A 12581-nucleotide genomic window follows, 5' to 3' on the forward strand; every position below is an offset into this window, starting at 1 on the left:
ATTGTTTTTCATTGCTTGTGAACGCACCTTCAATCATAATGATTGTCTTAAACCTACAGTACATTATACTCCATTGGTGGTTCCTCATGTAATTTTATCCTTTTAATATACTGAGATAAGTAACAACTCTCAGAATAAGTAATTTAATACAGTATATACGCTCAGACATTTCTTCCATTTTTCTGTTTTCTGTTTCTCCATTGCCTGTTCTTCACTGTCCTGCGAGTTTGGTGTAATCATGTGCGCTCCCCCAGTTGGGGGCTTTTACGTAAGCGTTGAAGCTCTTGTCACACTTCGAGATTAGAGATTGATCAGAGGTTTCTAAGACTGCCGATCTGGACTCGTAACCAAAGTCTGTATTTCAAAATCAGGCCCAGAGATATCTTAAGGCAGACGACCTGCACCATGACTCCATGACCATGATGTTTCACGGTATGCCTGAGATGCGCATCAGAAATTCTTCTTCTCATTGATTGCCTCATGATAGCAGGTCAGCCAGAAATCTCAGTCATGCCAAAACACATTACCATTGTGTGGAGAAACTTTGCTTGAACTCATTAGTGAACTCATTAGTGGCTGTGAGTGCCTGTGCTTATCTTGAAAGCATGATCGATGTATAGGAAATGATTTGTTTATCGTACATTATAGTGAACACATCTTTAATGTAGTGAGCACATGAGCAGCTGATTGATGTTCTCATTGCAGAATAGACAACATCTTCCGTTTTAAGTGTGGGTGTTATAGGTTGGCCTGTAAGATCGGGGGTCCTGGGGCTACTGACACGGACACGCTTATAGTATGAACCTGTAGCTGTGACGCACATTCACGTTATAAGCCACATCGTTCAGTTCTGATTGTTTAGTCAGTTCAGATTTGCATGTCACATTTATAATTACACGTGATTTTGGGGGGATTTTTTTTTTCTGATGTGGACACGGGTCTGTCCACTCGTGCACTTATCAACATGCCTTTTCTCACACAATCCCGGTTAAAACACATCATATTTGTGCAAAAACTCATTCCAAACTCTTTCCAAACAAGGGATGGTATTGTAGCATAGATATGCTTTAGATTTTGTTCTGGACGATGTCAAGCAAGAGACAAAAGGTCGCATGAATTCTGATCTGACTGTTCTTAGTATAAGTCGCAAGGCTATTTATCAGATTAGTCTCCAATCTAGGACCACATTCGAAAATGAATCGGATCCAGTCTAAAAACAGATCAGATGTTTACATTCAGACAGTCCTATGATCTGGTTAAAACAATTGGATTTCAGTCATAATAGTCTGGTAATGTGGACGCAGCCATTTTTGTGTGTGCAATCGGTAATAACACGAATAGCATCGGTCACCCAACAGCATTCTCCAGTTCCTGATGTTTAAGTCAAACAAACCTTGTTTTAGGAATTTTTATGTAGCTGTAATCAGTGCTGCAGATTCACTTTCAAACCAGCATGGTCTGGTCTACTTATGTGACCAAGACTCCAAAGTATGTTGATTTGAAGTGATAAAACTTGTCAGAAGCTGAGAGCAGATGTCTCCTAGGGAATTCGAATGGGTAGTGGGTAGCAGAATGGAGCTCTCTTAACACAGAAGGCATCTTGCATGGCCGTGATCAATAACAAGCTCTAAGTGAAGCCTGCTTCCTGGCAGAGAAACGAAGAGAGCAAATAAGAGACTCAACATCGTAGCAGTACATCGTCAGCTAGTTTTTCCTTATCAATATTTCAGTAGTGAAGTTCAGACCGACATTGAATTAGATTGCTTTGCTTCACGGGGCATTCTGGGATTATAATGTTAACTTCATTTTCTGCATCCACTAAAAGTCTGAGATCATCCCGCTTGTCAACAGACTTCCTCGCTTTGATGGTTTGTTTTCGACAGATGAAGCTTACTAGGAGCGCTTTAATCTAGAAGATTCCACGGTAACTGGGCTGGGTGAGTCTGGCATCCTTTTACCTCCGTCGCACCTCCATCCCTGCAGCTGCTGTCTGAGATAAAAGCATGAAGGTCTGTGTGGTGTCACTGGCTCTTTCATGTCTCAGTACCTCAAGGAATCAAAAAAAGCGTCCCGAAAATAGAGAGCTGGAGTGGAAAACAATGGGAACTGGGCGTTGAAAGATCAAGGAGAGGGATTGCTTTTTGAAACTGACTGCTTATAATGTAAAATTAGCTAAGAAGATGGTTTATCTGGGTGGCTTTGTTTCCACATTTCCACACTGGATCACAGCTTGTCATGTTGTCTGTGTGACTCTTTCTGTTTCTGTCGTTATTAGGAAAGGACTGCATCGGGGGTTAGCGAGGATGACTTCGGCAGGAGCGATGCCTCCCTCTCCTCCCGATCGCTCCATATCCCAAGACTCGCAGGATTCCATGGAGGATTACTGGAGTGAAGTGAGGAACATCGAAGAGGACAGCCAAGGTCTCCTGGAAGAGATGATGGAGAAGGGCAGCATCGATGGTGAGTGCAGACCATTCTACAGTACATGAACCATCAATTTTTCAAGATTTTATCTTGCAGATCATATTTCTAGGGCTTTGAACATGGGGTTCTGCTATAGAGACAGCTGGATATAATAATGACTCAAGTTATTTTTTTTTGTGCTAAATTTGAAATGCTGGGTCTGCTTCTGCATGCCTTGGCCTGCTTTGGATAATGCTTGTGTAAAATATTTGGTCTTGTACATATGCACTCTGTAAGCCCCCTGGTCTACAGAGGGATTTCTGAAGGAAAATAGTTAACAGGTGTTTTCGCTCACGTTGGTTTTCGTTCTGCTTTTGTTTGATATGCTGATTTTTCTCCTCATAAGGTAATGCATGAAAAGCATTAGGGGTCCATGCTATAAGCACTATTAGGCACAGATGAATTAATGAATAATGTATGTGAGGCATGTACGTAAACCATTTGAACTTTCGGAAACCACATAGTCCTCTAGCAAGTCTCCAAAACTAAAAGTAAATTATTCTTCTGATTACCTAGAAAGTTCAAATTGCAGACCAAAACCAAACATTCCATTTGAGCCTTTTTTAAAAGCCCCAAATGACTTTCAGTTTTTCCCTCGCTCCGTTCGCCCCACCATGGAGATGTTAATCTCGAGTGAAAAATCAAGTAAGATTCTTGTAAATGCACAGGTTTTCGGGCATGCTTTGGCTGTAACGTTTGTGCAATTCTGCATGGTAGAAGCAGAGCTGGAGGAAGCATGGCTGCACGAAGCGGGTCTCTCCACGCTAGTATCCGGAGCTCTGTCCGACAGCCCTGCCGAGGCTCTCCTGTCCACACTCACCCGCTCTCAAGCTGCCATGGTGAAGAAACGGCTGGACAATTACACTCAAACCCTACGCAAGAGGAACAAGCAGCCCATACGCCACGTCCGGGATGTCTTTTCCACGACCGACGCTTCGGTAAGCAGGAGAAACTGTATACTGGAGAATTATGATTGGGAACCTCTTAGGAGATCCTAACAGTATTTCAGATCCTGTAATGTGTACTTTGTCGGATTTTCATATTGACTATTTTATTATTAGCGTTTGCTGTCTGACAGGAATATCCATCCAGGAAAAAAGCAGCTCGCGACTGTCTACTTTTGAGATTTTGGATTAGGACTGAGTGACTCACAGGATTTATTGATTTCAGATTAGCCGCACAGTCTCTCTTCACTACGCCGTCTACAAGATGATGAGTTGTGTATTCAGCAGACAAAGCTGTTACTTACTCTTGTATATTCCTCTTCTTGGCCGTGGAGCCTTTCAGGTGTCAGGCTTATTTGGAAAAAGTACAGATGATAAGAGTGACAGCTGTGTTTAGTGTAAGGACAGAGAAGGCCAGACATTGCTGAGCATGCCACCCATTTGCCAGGTCAGCTGCGCATCCACAAACATATCTGTTTTACTGACTGAGGACTGGAATGTGGACAGGCTAGAATGTGGAACAACCCAGACTGCGTTTAAATTAGCCATCAGTAAAGCAGTGTTCATATCCAGTGACCCAAGCAAATAGTGTGAAGAACTTGTGACTGCGGTTTAAATAAATATGCGCTTTTCTTTTTCGATTTGGCTTAGCAGACATAAAGCTGTCGCCTCACCTGGATGCTGTAGATCTGCTGTAATCATGAATACTGTCCCGGGCCCTTCCCAAGACTCATATTTACATTGATACGCTTTCTTTTTCCATGCATATTGTTTCTGTATTTGTCGAACTGTGCTTTTTCTTTTCAATACCGTAGTACAGTTAAGCGTACATTTTTTGTATCATTTAGGATGCATATTTTACCTGGAAACGTTTAAAAATGTTATTATATCTCGGATGACTGCAAAGTTAAAGGTTCACGTTTCTAGGATATTTCACAGAAGGACGGGTTCCCTCTCACCCCCCGGTGGCTACATCTGGATTTCAGTACAGCTTTCTTACACTGTCTATTGTTTAAAGCGCTATACAAATCGAAATGAATTGCAAGTCATTTATATGTGGGTTATTTAGTAATAAACACCAAAACAAAGGCAGCTCTCAAGACCACCCTAAAGTGACTCTGTGACTAAGAGCATGTGAGAAGGATGAGTAACTGGTCGGTCCTGCCAGGCGCTGACCCGAATGAGCGTTCCAGGCACAAGACACCAAGGGGAAAACGGACTGGGACATGTCAGTACATGCAGTGAATACGTCTTTACAAATTCTACCATATCAATATCATGTAGCAAAAAGTAGGGTGCAGGGAGAATGTCTCTAGTGGACATCTGGTCAACAAATGGTGTTTGATGGAGCTAGTGAGTCGGCGTGCTGGCAGAGAATGTAGGGCAGTGACTCATAGCCAGCTGGACTGGCAACTGAGACTCATTCTGTGTCTATGGTAAGCATGCAGTAGTGAGTAGAGCAGGGCACAGTGGACTAATGCGCTAAACTTAGATCATGTAACGTGATCTAGAAAGCAGAGGAGGATGATGGGTCGTTAGAGACCTTTCTGGTGGAATGGAGGCGAAGTGAGGGATGGACCACAACAGGAAGTCTGGTTACGGATTATGAACCATTATCATTTGTATCGATGTGATGCAGCATTGTTGTTTATGTGCAGCATCCAAAAAAGATATAACCATACACCAGAGGTTTACACGTTTTGCACCAGGTGTATTTTTTTACTGTAAAATATATTCATGAACAATTATTGAACAAGTGTGTAATTTTGAAATATTATATAATGTTAACTATAGATTTTTCTATTTCTGAACACACTAGAGTCAGATTGATATTGTTCAGAGGTGATTTTAAGTTAGCGTGCTTGAGGTTTGGATTTTAAATAGTGACTTTAACTATTCTACTATTCTATTAAGGCAGGCTGAATAAAATATCACTTTGATCTAATCCAACAGATGTGCCAAACATATAAAGTTACCCATGTTTTACAAAGATGTATTTGTACAGTACTGGTGAACTGATGTGCTGGTTGAATTACTTTTAAACGTCTTACGTGTTAAAAAGGGTTAGTTTATCTTTATCTTAAATATGTATTGCTGGTGAAGGATGGCTTTATTTGCTATGACCATAATTCAGTTTCATTGTTCTTACAGTCTGCTGAGCCAACCCAAACAGGGTCTACAAATGGACCGATTACGCCAATACTGCCCCATTGGACACCTCCCAAAGGTTAGTTTGGTGGCAAAACACAATCCGTTATAAGACATTGCTCATTCTTAGTATATTGTTATATAAAATATGTGTTTGTGTCTTCTATAGGTCACCAGTCATGCCCAGTATTCACCCCTGTAGAAAGCGGCGTGTCAGAATGTCAGTCAGAGCCAAATATATTGTCGTTTGAAGTGCCGTACTCCGAGGGAGCGACGGCCCATCGGAAAGGCCGTGACTGCCTTGACTGCCAGAGGATCTGGAAAGGAGACAAGGACTTACCAGTAAGTGTTTGTCTTCAGCTTTGCCTCTTCACCATTCTCTATGATCACACACAAAGCTTCCGTGTCCCACAGAATCTTTCCCTCATCATCGGTCTCATTGTTTTTTAATTGTGTTCTCATTTTTATTGATTGTAGACAGTTTATGCTTCAAATGTCCTCTGTGAAAACAATTCCTAAATAAACATTGCTTGTCATATATATATATATATATATATATATATATATATATATATATATATATATATATTATATATATATATATTTTTTTTTTTTTTTTTTTTTTTTTTTTTTTTTAGATAAAATATAAAATAAAATACTGAATGTTGATTATAGTTTAAAGTGTCTTATGTTTCATTCAGACATTTCAGATTGCGAATCCCAAGCATGGGCTGACCAGGGTGCAAGACCTGTCCTCAGAAGACATCAAGAAGATCAGCTATATCAGTCTAATAGAGCTAACCACATTTTATGATGCACTGGGCATCGAGCTGAAGAGGAACCGAGTAGTTCGGAGCAAGGTGCGGGGTGAGTAAGGCTCAAATTTTCGCATAATAATAATATTTTATCACCTATTCTCCAGATATGTTTTGATTGGTGTGATCACTGACGCCTTCTCTCTGCAGAAACTGGCATATTTGGAGTTCCCCTGGCTACACTGTTGGAAAATGACCAAAAGAAATTTCCTGGCTCTAAAGTTCCTCTTGTTTTCAAAAAGGTGCGTAGCTTATCTCTTGGAGTTGGACTTGTTTTTGCTGGGCTGTGGAGCAAGCGTTTGGAGCACAGTGCTGCTTCTTTTGGTTCATCCTAATGTGGAAACTTTCACACAGCGATTCTTTGCGCTGGACGTCCTGGAAAGTCGTTAATCAGCGCTTTGTCGGGTTAAGTCTCAGGTCCCTCCCACCTCCCCAGCTCTAGCCACAGCTTGATATCTTTTATTATCCTAACTCGCATGGCCTTTCTTCTCATTTTTACCAAGTACTTTCCAAAAAGGCTATCACCTCTCAGCTTTGTTTCTACAGTTTCCCAAGAGTTTAGGGCAGCTGCTAAGATCTGTTTCTTCTTGTCTGTTTTAGCCTGGAAGGTTCGAGACAGTGTTGTAGTAAAAGTGTCACATTACACACTGCACACACTTCAGAGTCCTGTATCTTTCCACTGCATGTGACATCATGCTGTATCATCACTGCTGTTTTAAGGAGTAAATAGGGAACTGACTGAATCAGCGTTATTTTTCTGTCTCTGCTTCATGTTAATGATTCATTTTCATTTATTCTGCTAAACTGCCCTAATGCATTTTTTAAATATTTAACATATTTAAAATAATATATAAAGTGAATCATCGTTAACATACTGCTTTGTATCTATATGTGCTAACTAGCTCCATTGTGGACATGATCATCTTGGCAGGAAGTATTGCTAACATTAGCAGAGTTAGCTGATATTAATTCACCCTCCTTAAAACCACTTCGGGAACCATTACGCACCTAGATGTGAAGAGCTAGTAGGATTTAATCCTTTTAAGGTTTGAGATAAATATTAGGAGAAGTTTACGTTATCTTTTTAGTGACATCAGCACTCATAGGAGGTTACATAAGGCTGTTTTTAGGGTCTGTTGAAATACCTATTCTTATGTTACATTTAAGTTATGTTACATTAAGCTAGACATTTGGTAGCATATTTGCAAATGTTTAACCATATGACAGTTAAGGATTGATGGACCTGGATCATGATCTGTTCAACTGCTTAATAGCTGCAGCTGTGCCGACAGATTTATATGCTTTGTTACAAAAGATCTTGTCCTTTGAGCTAAGTGTGCATTGTAGATGGTTATTGGCTTGTTAGCTAACGATGTAGCTGAATAGTTTAAGGTAGGACAACTCGCTGGACAGTGTGGAGCGATTTTATATGAAAGCAAATTCATCAATATAGATTGGTGTAATTGTTTTTTCCGCGTGCCAGACGAGACATATTGTACCCAAGCGTCTGTGCTGGGTGTCAAATGCATTAAAGATGGACATGTGAGAAAATCTGAAAATGGAACAAATTGTTGGGGAAAAACAAAAACTTTATAACTTTATTTAAAACTTATGCACAAGTAATGCAGTGCAAGTGAAACATGTAGTCCTAGATTTCTAAATTATGAACAATAAATTACCCCGGGCCATACTGTATACCAGTCTAATAAAGGAAAAAATATGTAATACTTAATCAGTACAATTACATTAAGTGCAGTAATTACAACACTAGGTATGTTTACGTGGATCCTAATATTTGACTTATAATCAAGAACCGGCTAGAACTGCATCACGTAAACACCTCAGTCGGAGCAGTCTAATCAGATCCGGCCAAATCGAAATGAATTTTCAATCGTAATGAGTGGATGGGGTGGAACTTTTGACAGTCCGTTCAATAGGTAAATAAAAGCTGTGTACTTTATCTGCTTGATTGGAATAGGAATATATTCTTTCTTTGCATGTTTGCATCACATCAGGCTTAAATGTGCAGTACTTATTAGGTGACTCGAAGAGTTTCTAGGAAGGAAATTTAGCTTTCATGAGTACAACATTCTCCCATCAGTGTTTACTTCAGACTTTGACACTCTGCGTCACTGGCTGAGAAAGGAGCACTGATTGGTTTAAACGCTTCACAGCGGACAGAACCTTCACAGCGGACAGAACCTCTTCGCCAAAAAAAAAAAGTTATATTCTGTTTAAATGTTTGGGTCGTGTACAGTACACCCACATATTATCAGATTAGCATCCACGTAAATTATTAAGTCGTAATAGGAATTATGGTCCTTACTGATATGATTTCATGGTATGTATTGTCAGGGACTCGGTTACCTTCTTTGGGCATCAGTGTATTAGGCTGCATTCTGGAGATTAAGCCAAATCCCTAAGTGACTTTATTTACAGAGGAGAATCCTCCTGACGGTGTAATTAGCCTGAAGGCTAGCGTTAATCTGTGTAAAAAAATAAAATAAATAAAAAAACAGTATGCAACAGAGACTTTTACTAAATTTTGCGTCGTGTCTGTTTTTAGACCGAGTGTGGGAGGGAAGGAGTTCAATAGTCCACCACATGCTGAGAATTGAATGTTCTGTACAGATTCCTCGCGGCTTGAGAGCAACCTGATCCTGTTTAAAGGGGAATTGACAAGAACATCCCATTACAATGATGGAACGTTAAGGAATATTAAAACAGTTGTACGTGTAGAAGAGTTTACATGTAAATAAAAGAGCGTGGTAAGTTTGTCGTGCTGTGATATTCTTCAAAACGTCAGTTCATTCGTGTGATCAGCACTATTCTGCCTCGCGACAATGACGATTGTTAAAATAAAAACCATCATTCGTGCAAGCACTGATTGGAGTAAGATTGAGCAGGTACTTAAATAATAAGAGAACAGTTTTATCAGATCATAAGGCATGTATAACCTTCACAGCAGAGGAGAGTTTTTTAAAATATAGATCTCAAGCAGCTGTATTTACAGGACATGAATTGCTACGTCGGATATCCAGCACTACAGGGTGACTTTCTGTTCTGTTTGGAATCAGATTGTTTGCTGAGGATAAGAAAGAGGAGAAGAAAGCTTCTCCGTTGGTGTTTATGTTGTAAGCTCCACTATTTGAGCAAGACTCTTGCCATGTGATTGGCTTATCAGCGAGAGATAAAGCAGCGTCTATCTGTTCTTAAAAGGAGCGGAATGCCGAAAAAGCGCTCAGTATGCTGCGTTAGTTTTAAACAATGTGAAGGGTGTATCGGAGCGCTTGAGAGAGATGAACTGAAACATGCTGGAATAAGCAGATGCCATGCTTTTAGCTTATTGAATGAACAAGAAGCCATACTGAGCTCTGAAAGTGCATGATGAGCATGACGGTTCTGTGTATCTGTGTGTGTGTTTCCAGCTGCTGTCGAAGTTGGAGCAGACAGGCCTACAGACGGAAGGAATACTCAGAGTGCCTGGCTCCGCCTCTAGAGTAAAGGTAAAGCATCATAACCCCAAAAACTGTTTAGAATTGAATCAGTAATCCAACCTATGAGTGAGTGATTCAGCTCTTTTATTAGTAATGATATCCCAAAGTTTAAAATCCATCTCTGTCACCATCTTACATCTGATTCTGATCCATGCATAACGTGCCATGAACGGAAAATGTCTGATCACGCGCGCACACACACACACGGTTAGGATTTTATAACCCTATGTAGCCACTCCTTTTGTCTCTTCAGTTTCACTCGCTTTAATCGCTACACGCACATTCTTTGTGCCCATGTTGATCTTTCCATGTGTAATTGCTCAGAACTAATGTGAGCTAGCAGCACTTGTGCGCTTGTTGATTGAAATCTCTTAAGAGGTTGTGAAGCTTTGCGTCTTGTTCAGGTGGTTTAATCCAATCCAGGTCTAGAAGAAATTACCCAATTAGAAGACAGCTCATCGTTAAGATAGAAGGAGTAATGCGCCTCATTCCAGAAAAGCTGTGTGTGTGTGTGTGTGTGTGTGTACGGACTGCTACGTTATCCACAGGCAGACTTTGTTTGCCCTGGTACAATGTGCTCTCCAGCAGACTATATCAGGCAGTTTGGAGCCAAGCTTGTAAACAAATCTTCAACAATCGTCTAGGTCAAAGACATACTAGTTACCAGTCATATAAACATCAATTCAGAGGATTATATTGATTTTAGTGATGATTTATTACTTTCCTGTGTTTGAAATATGGTTTAAATAGAAATCACCGTTTTAGATCATCCTGCTTTGAGCCTTTGGAATGAATTAACTTTGCATGGCACCGTTGCAGACCAGCTGGTTTTACCTTATTTCTGCTGACATGCATGCACCACATATGCCCCGGGCTAGGGTACTGTACACATGGAGCTATGTATCCATGACAATTTGTGTGTAGGATAAAATTTCAAGCTTAGAGGCATGAAAATGCTTTAAGTTTAAACTGCGGTTATTGATACTGTATGTTCGTCTATTTTCACTTTAGTTAATGGTTTTGTGCATTATCCACTACCTGCTGATGGTGGTGCCACTGGGATTTAGCTCACGCTTCAGTTGTGCCTAAAGAGTCTGTCTGGCTCTCTTGTCTCCTTATCTGTAGACTTGGCACAAACCGAACAGGTTCTAATCTAATGCCAGCATCAGTACTGCTTGTCATCTCGTACGTCACTTACTTGCTGAGTCCAGTCTGCACTAATTCAGCATAAATTCCGCATTAAAACGTCGGTCATTTGAGCCCTGTGTTTGCTTATGTTGTTTGGCTGCAATATTTTTACTTTGGATTATTATTAATATAATTTAGAACTTTGCTGAAAAAAAAACATTTCAACAGAAAGGTATCATGTTTCAGGCTTGAGTTTGCCTTTAATATTTGTTAAGGATGTTTTGAGGTTTGGATTCATGACTATGACTGATAAAAGAATATTAAAAATGAAAGAAATAAAAAAAAAAAAAATGACGTTTCCGTCACAAATCCACAGCATTTGCGCCAGGAGTTGGAGGCAAAGTTTTACGACGACAGTTTCGACTGGGAGCAGGTGAGACAAAACGACGCAGCCGGTCTGCTGAAGATGTTCATCAGAGAGCTGCCGTACCCTCTGGTCACGCTGCAGCACTTACCCGCCTTCACCGCCGCACAAAGTGAGCACCTGAAAAACAACCAATATTGAAAATGATCCCCTCAATTCACAGTTTATCCGGCACTAATTTTAGTGGGAATTGTTGCACTAAGAATTATGAAAAACTGCTATGCATGCATCTTACTACAAATATTTTTTGTCACCAAAAAAAAAAAAAAACAGTAGCTTTTCCTAGCACTGAGTATGCTGAGATTAACAGCATTGTCTCTGATGTGCCAGATATCACGTCCTACAAACACCAACTGCAGGCTCTGCACCTCCTTATCCTGCTTCTGCCCGAGGCTAACAGAGACACGCTGAAGGTAAGAAGTTCACCTGCTTTTTGAAGCACTGCTTATACTGTTTCTAATAACAGCATGCACCTAAATTGTTAATTAATGAATGAGCATTATGTTGTGGTGTTTAACTACTGAGTATCACATTTAAATGTTGGCAAACCTCCATGAAGCAAAAGATAATAAGCCTAAGCAAAGCAAGTTGACGTTTTAGACCGAGCATAGAGCTTTGCATTGGAGAATAGTGGCGCAGTAGTAAATGCTCGCCCTATCATCCGGAGATTGTTAGTTCGATTCCCGGGTGATGCTGTAACCTCTCACAGCCTGAGGTCTAGAAAGAGCTGATAGGCCGAGGGGAGGGATGAGAGGTACTTGGTGCTCCCACATTAATCACGGCTGTACAACCAATCAGGGGCGTCTGTAAGCTTATACAAGCAGAAGGAGTGGATAGCGCTGATCAGAAAAATGGCATCAATGACTTTAATTTGCTATGGAGCATAAAGCATGGACTGTGGAGCATTTGAGAAAAGGTCATGTGGTTTGATGAGTCCAGAATTACATTGTTCCAGAGGGATCGGCACATCAGGGTAAGAAGTGAGGCGGATAAAGTGATGCACCATCATACCAGGAGCTTTATGATTTCGGATTGCGTCAGTGGGTCAAGTCAAGGTTCAGCAACCTTACAGTGCGTGCCCAAAGAGTGAGATCATCTGACGACCTGCTCACTGAATGTCCAGTTTTTTTTCCATCAATCTATTTATTTATTTATTTTTCCA

At 40.5% G+C, this 12581-nt stretch overlaps 1 protein-coding gene across 6 annotated transcripts in view; it reads left to right on the top strand.

Annotated features, from left to right (window-relative positions):
* The window catches only part of arhgap28 (Rho GTPase activating protein 28), a 31923-nt gene that overhangs the window by 13340 nt on the left and 6002 nt on the right, over positions 1 to 12581 (top strand). For all 6 annotated transcript variants that reach the window (XM_053494856.1, XM_053494857.1, XM_053494861.1 and 3 more), the window contains 9 exons: positions 2276 to 2460; positions 3181 to 3401; positions 5559 to 5634; positions 5725 to 5897; positions 6257 to 6422; positions 6521 to 6612; positions 9799 to 9876; positions 11372 to 11531; positions 11750 to 11832. In XM_053494856.1, the coding sequence (XP_053350831.1) occupies positions 2276 to 2460; positions 3181 to 3401; positions 5559 to 5634; positions 5725 to 5897; positions 6257 to 6422; positions 6521 to 6612; positions 9799 to 9876; positions 11372 to 11531; positions 11750 to 11832 (1234 nt within the window). The remainder of the gene's footprint in view (positions 1 to 2275; positions 2461 to 3180; positions 3402 to 5558; positions 5635 to 5724; positions 5898 to 6256; positions 6423 to 6520; positions 6613 to 9798; positions 9877 to 11371; positions 11532 to 11749; positions 11833 to 12581) is intronic.

This window comes from Clarias gariepinus, chromosome 4 (assembly GCF_024256425.1).
Source record: "Clarias gariepinus isolate MV-2021 ecotype Netherlands chromosome 4, CGAR_prim_01v2, whole genome shotgun sequence".
Classification (NCBI taxonomy): Eukaryota; Metazoa; Chordata; class Actinopteri; order Siluriformes; family Clariidae; genus Clarias; species Clarias gariepinus.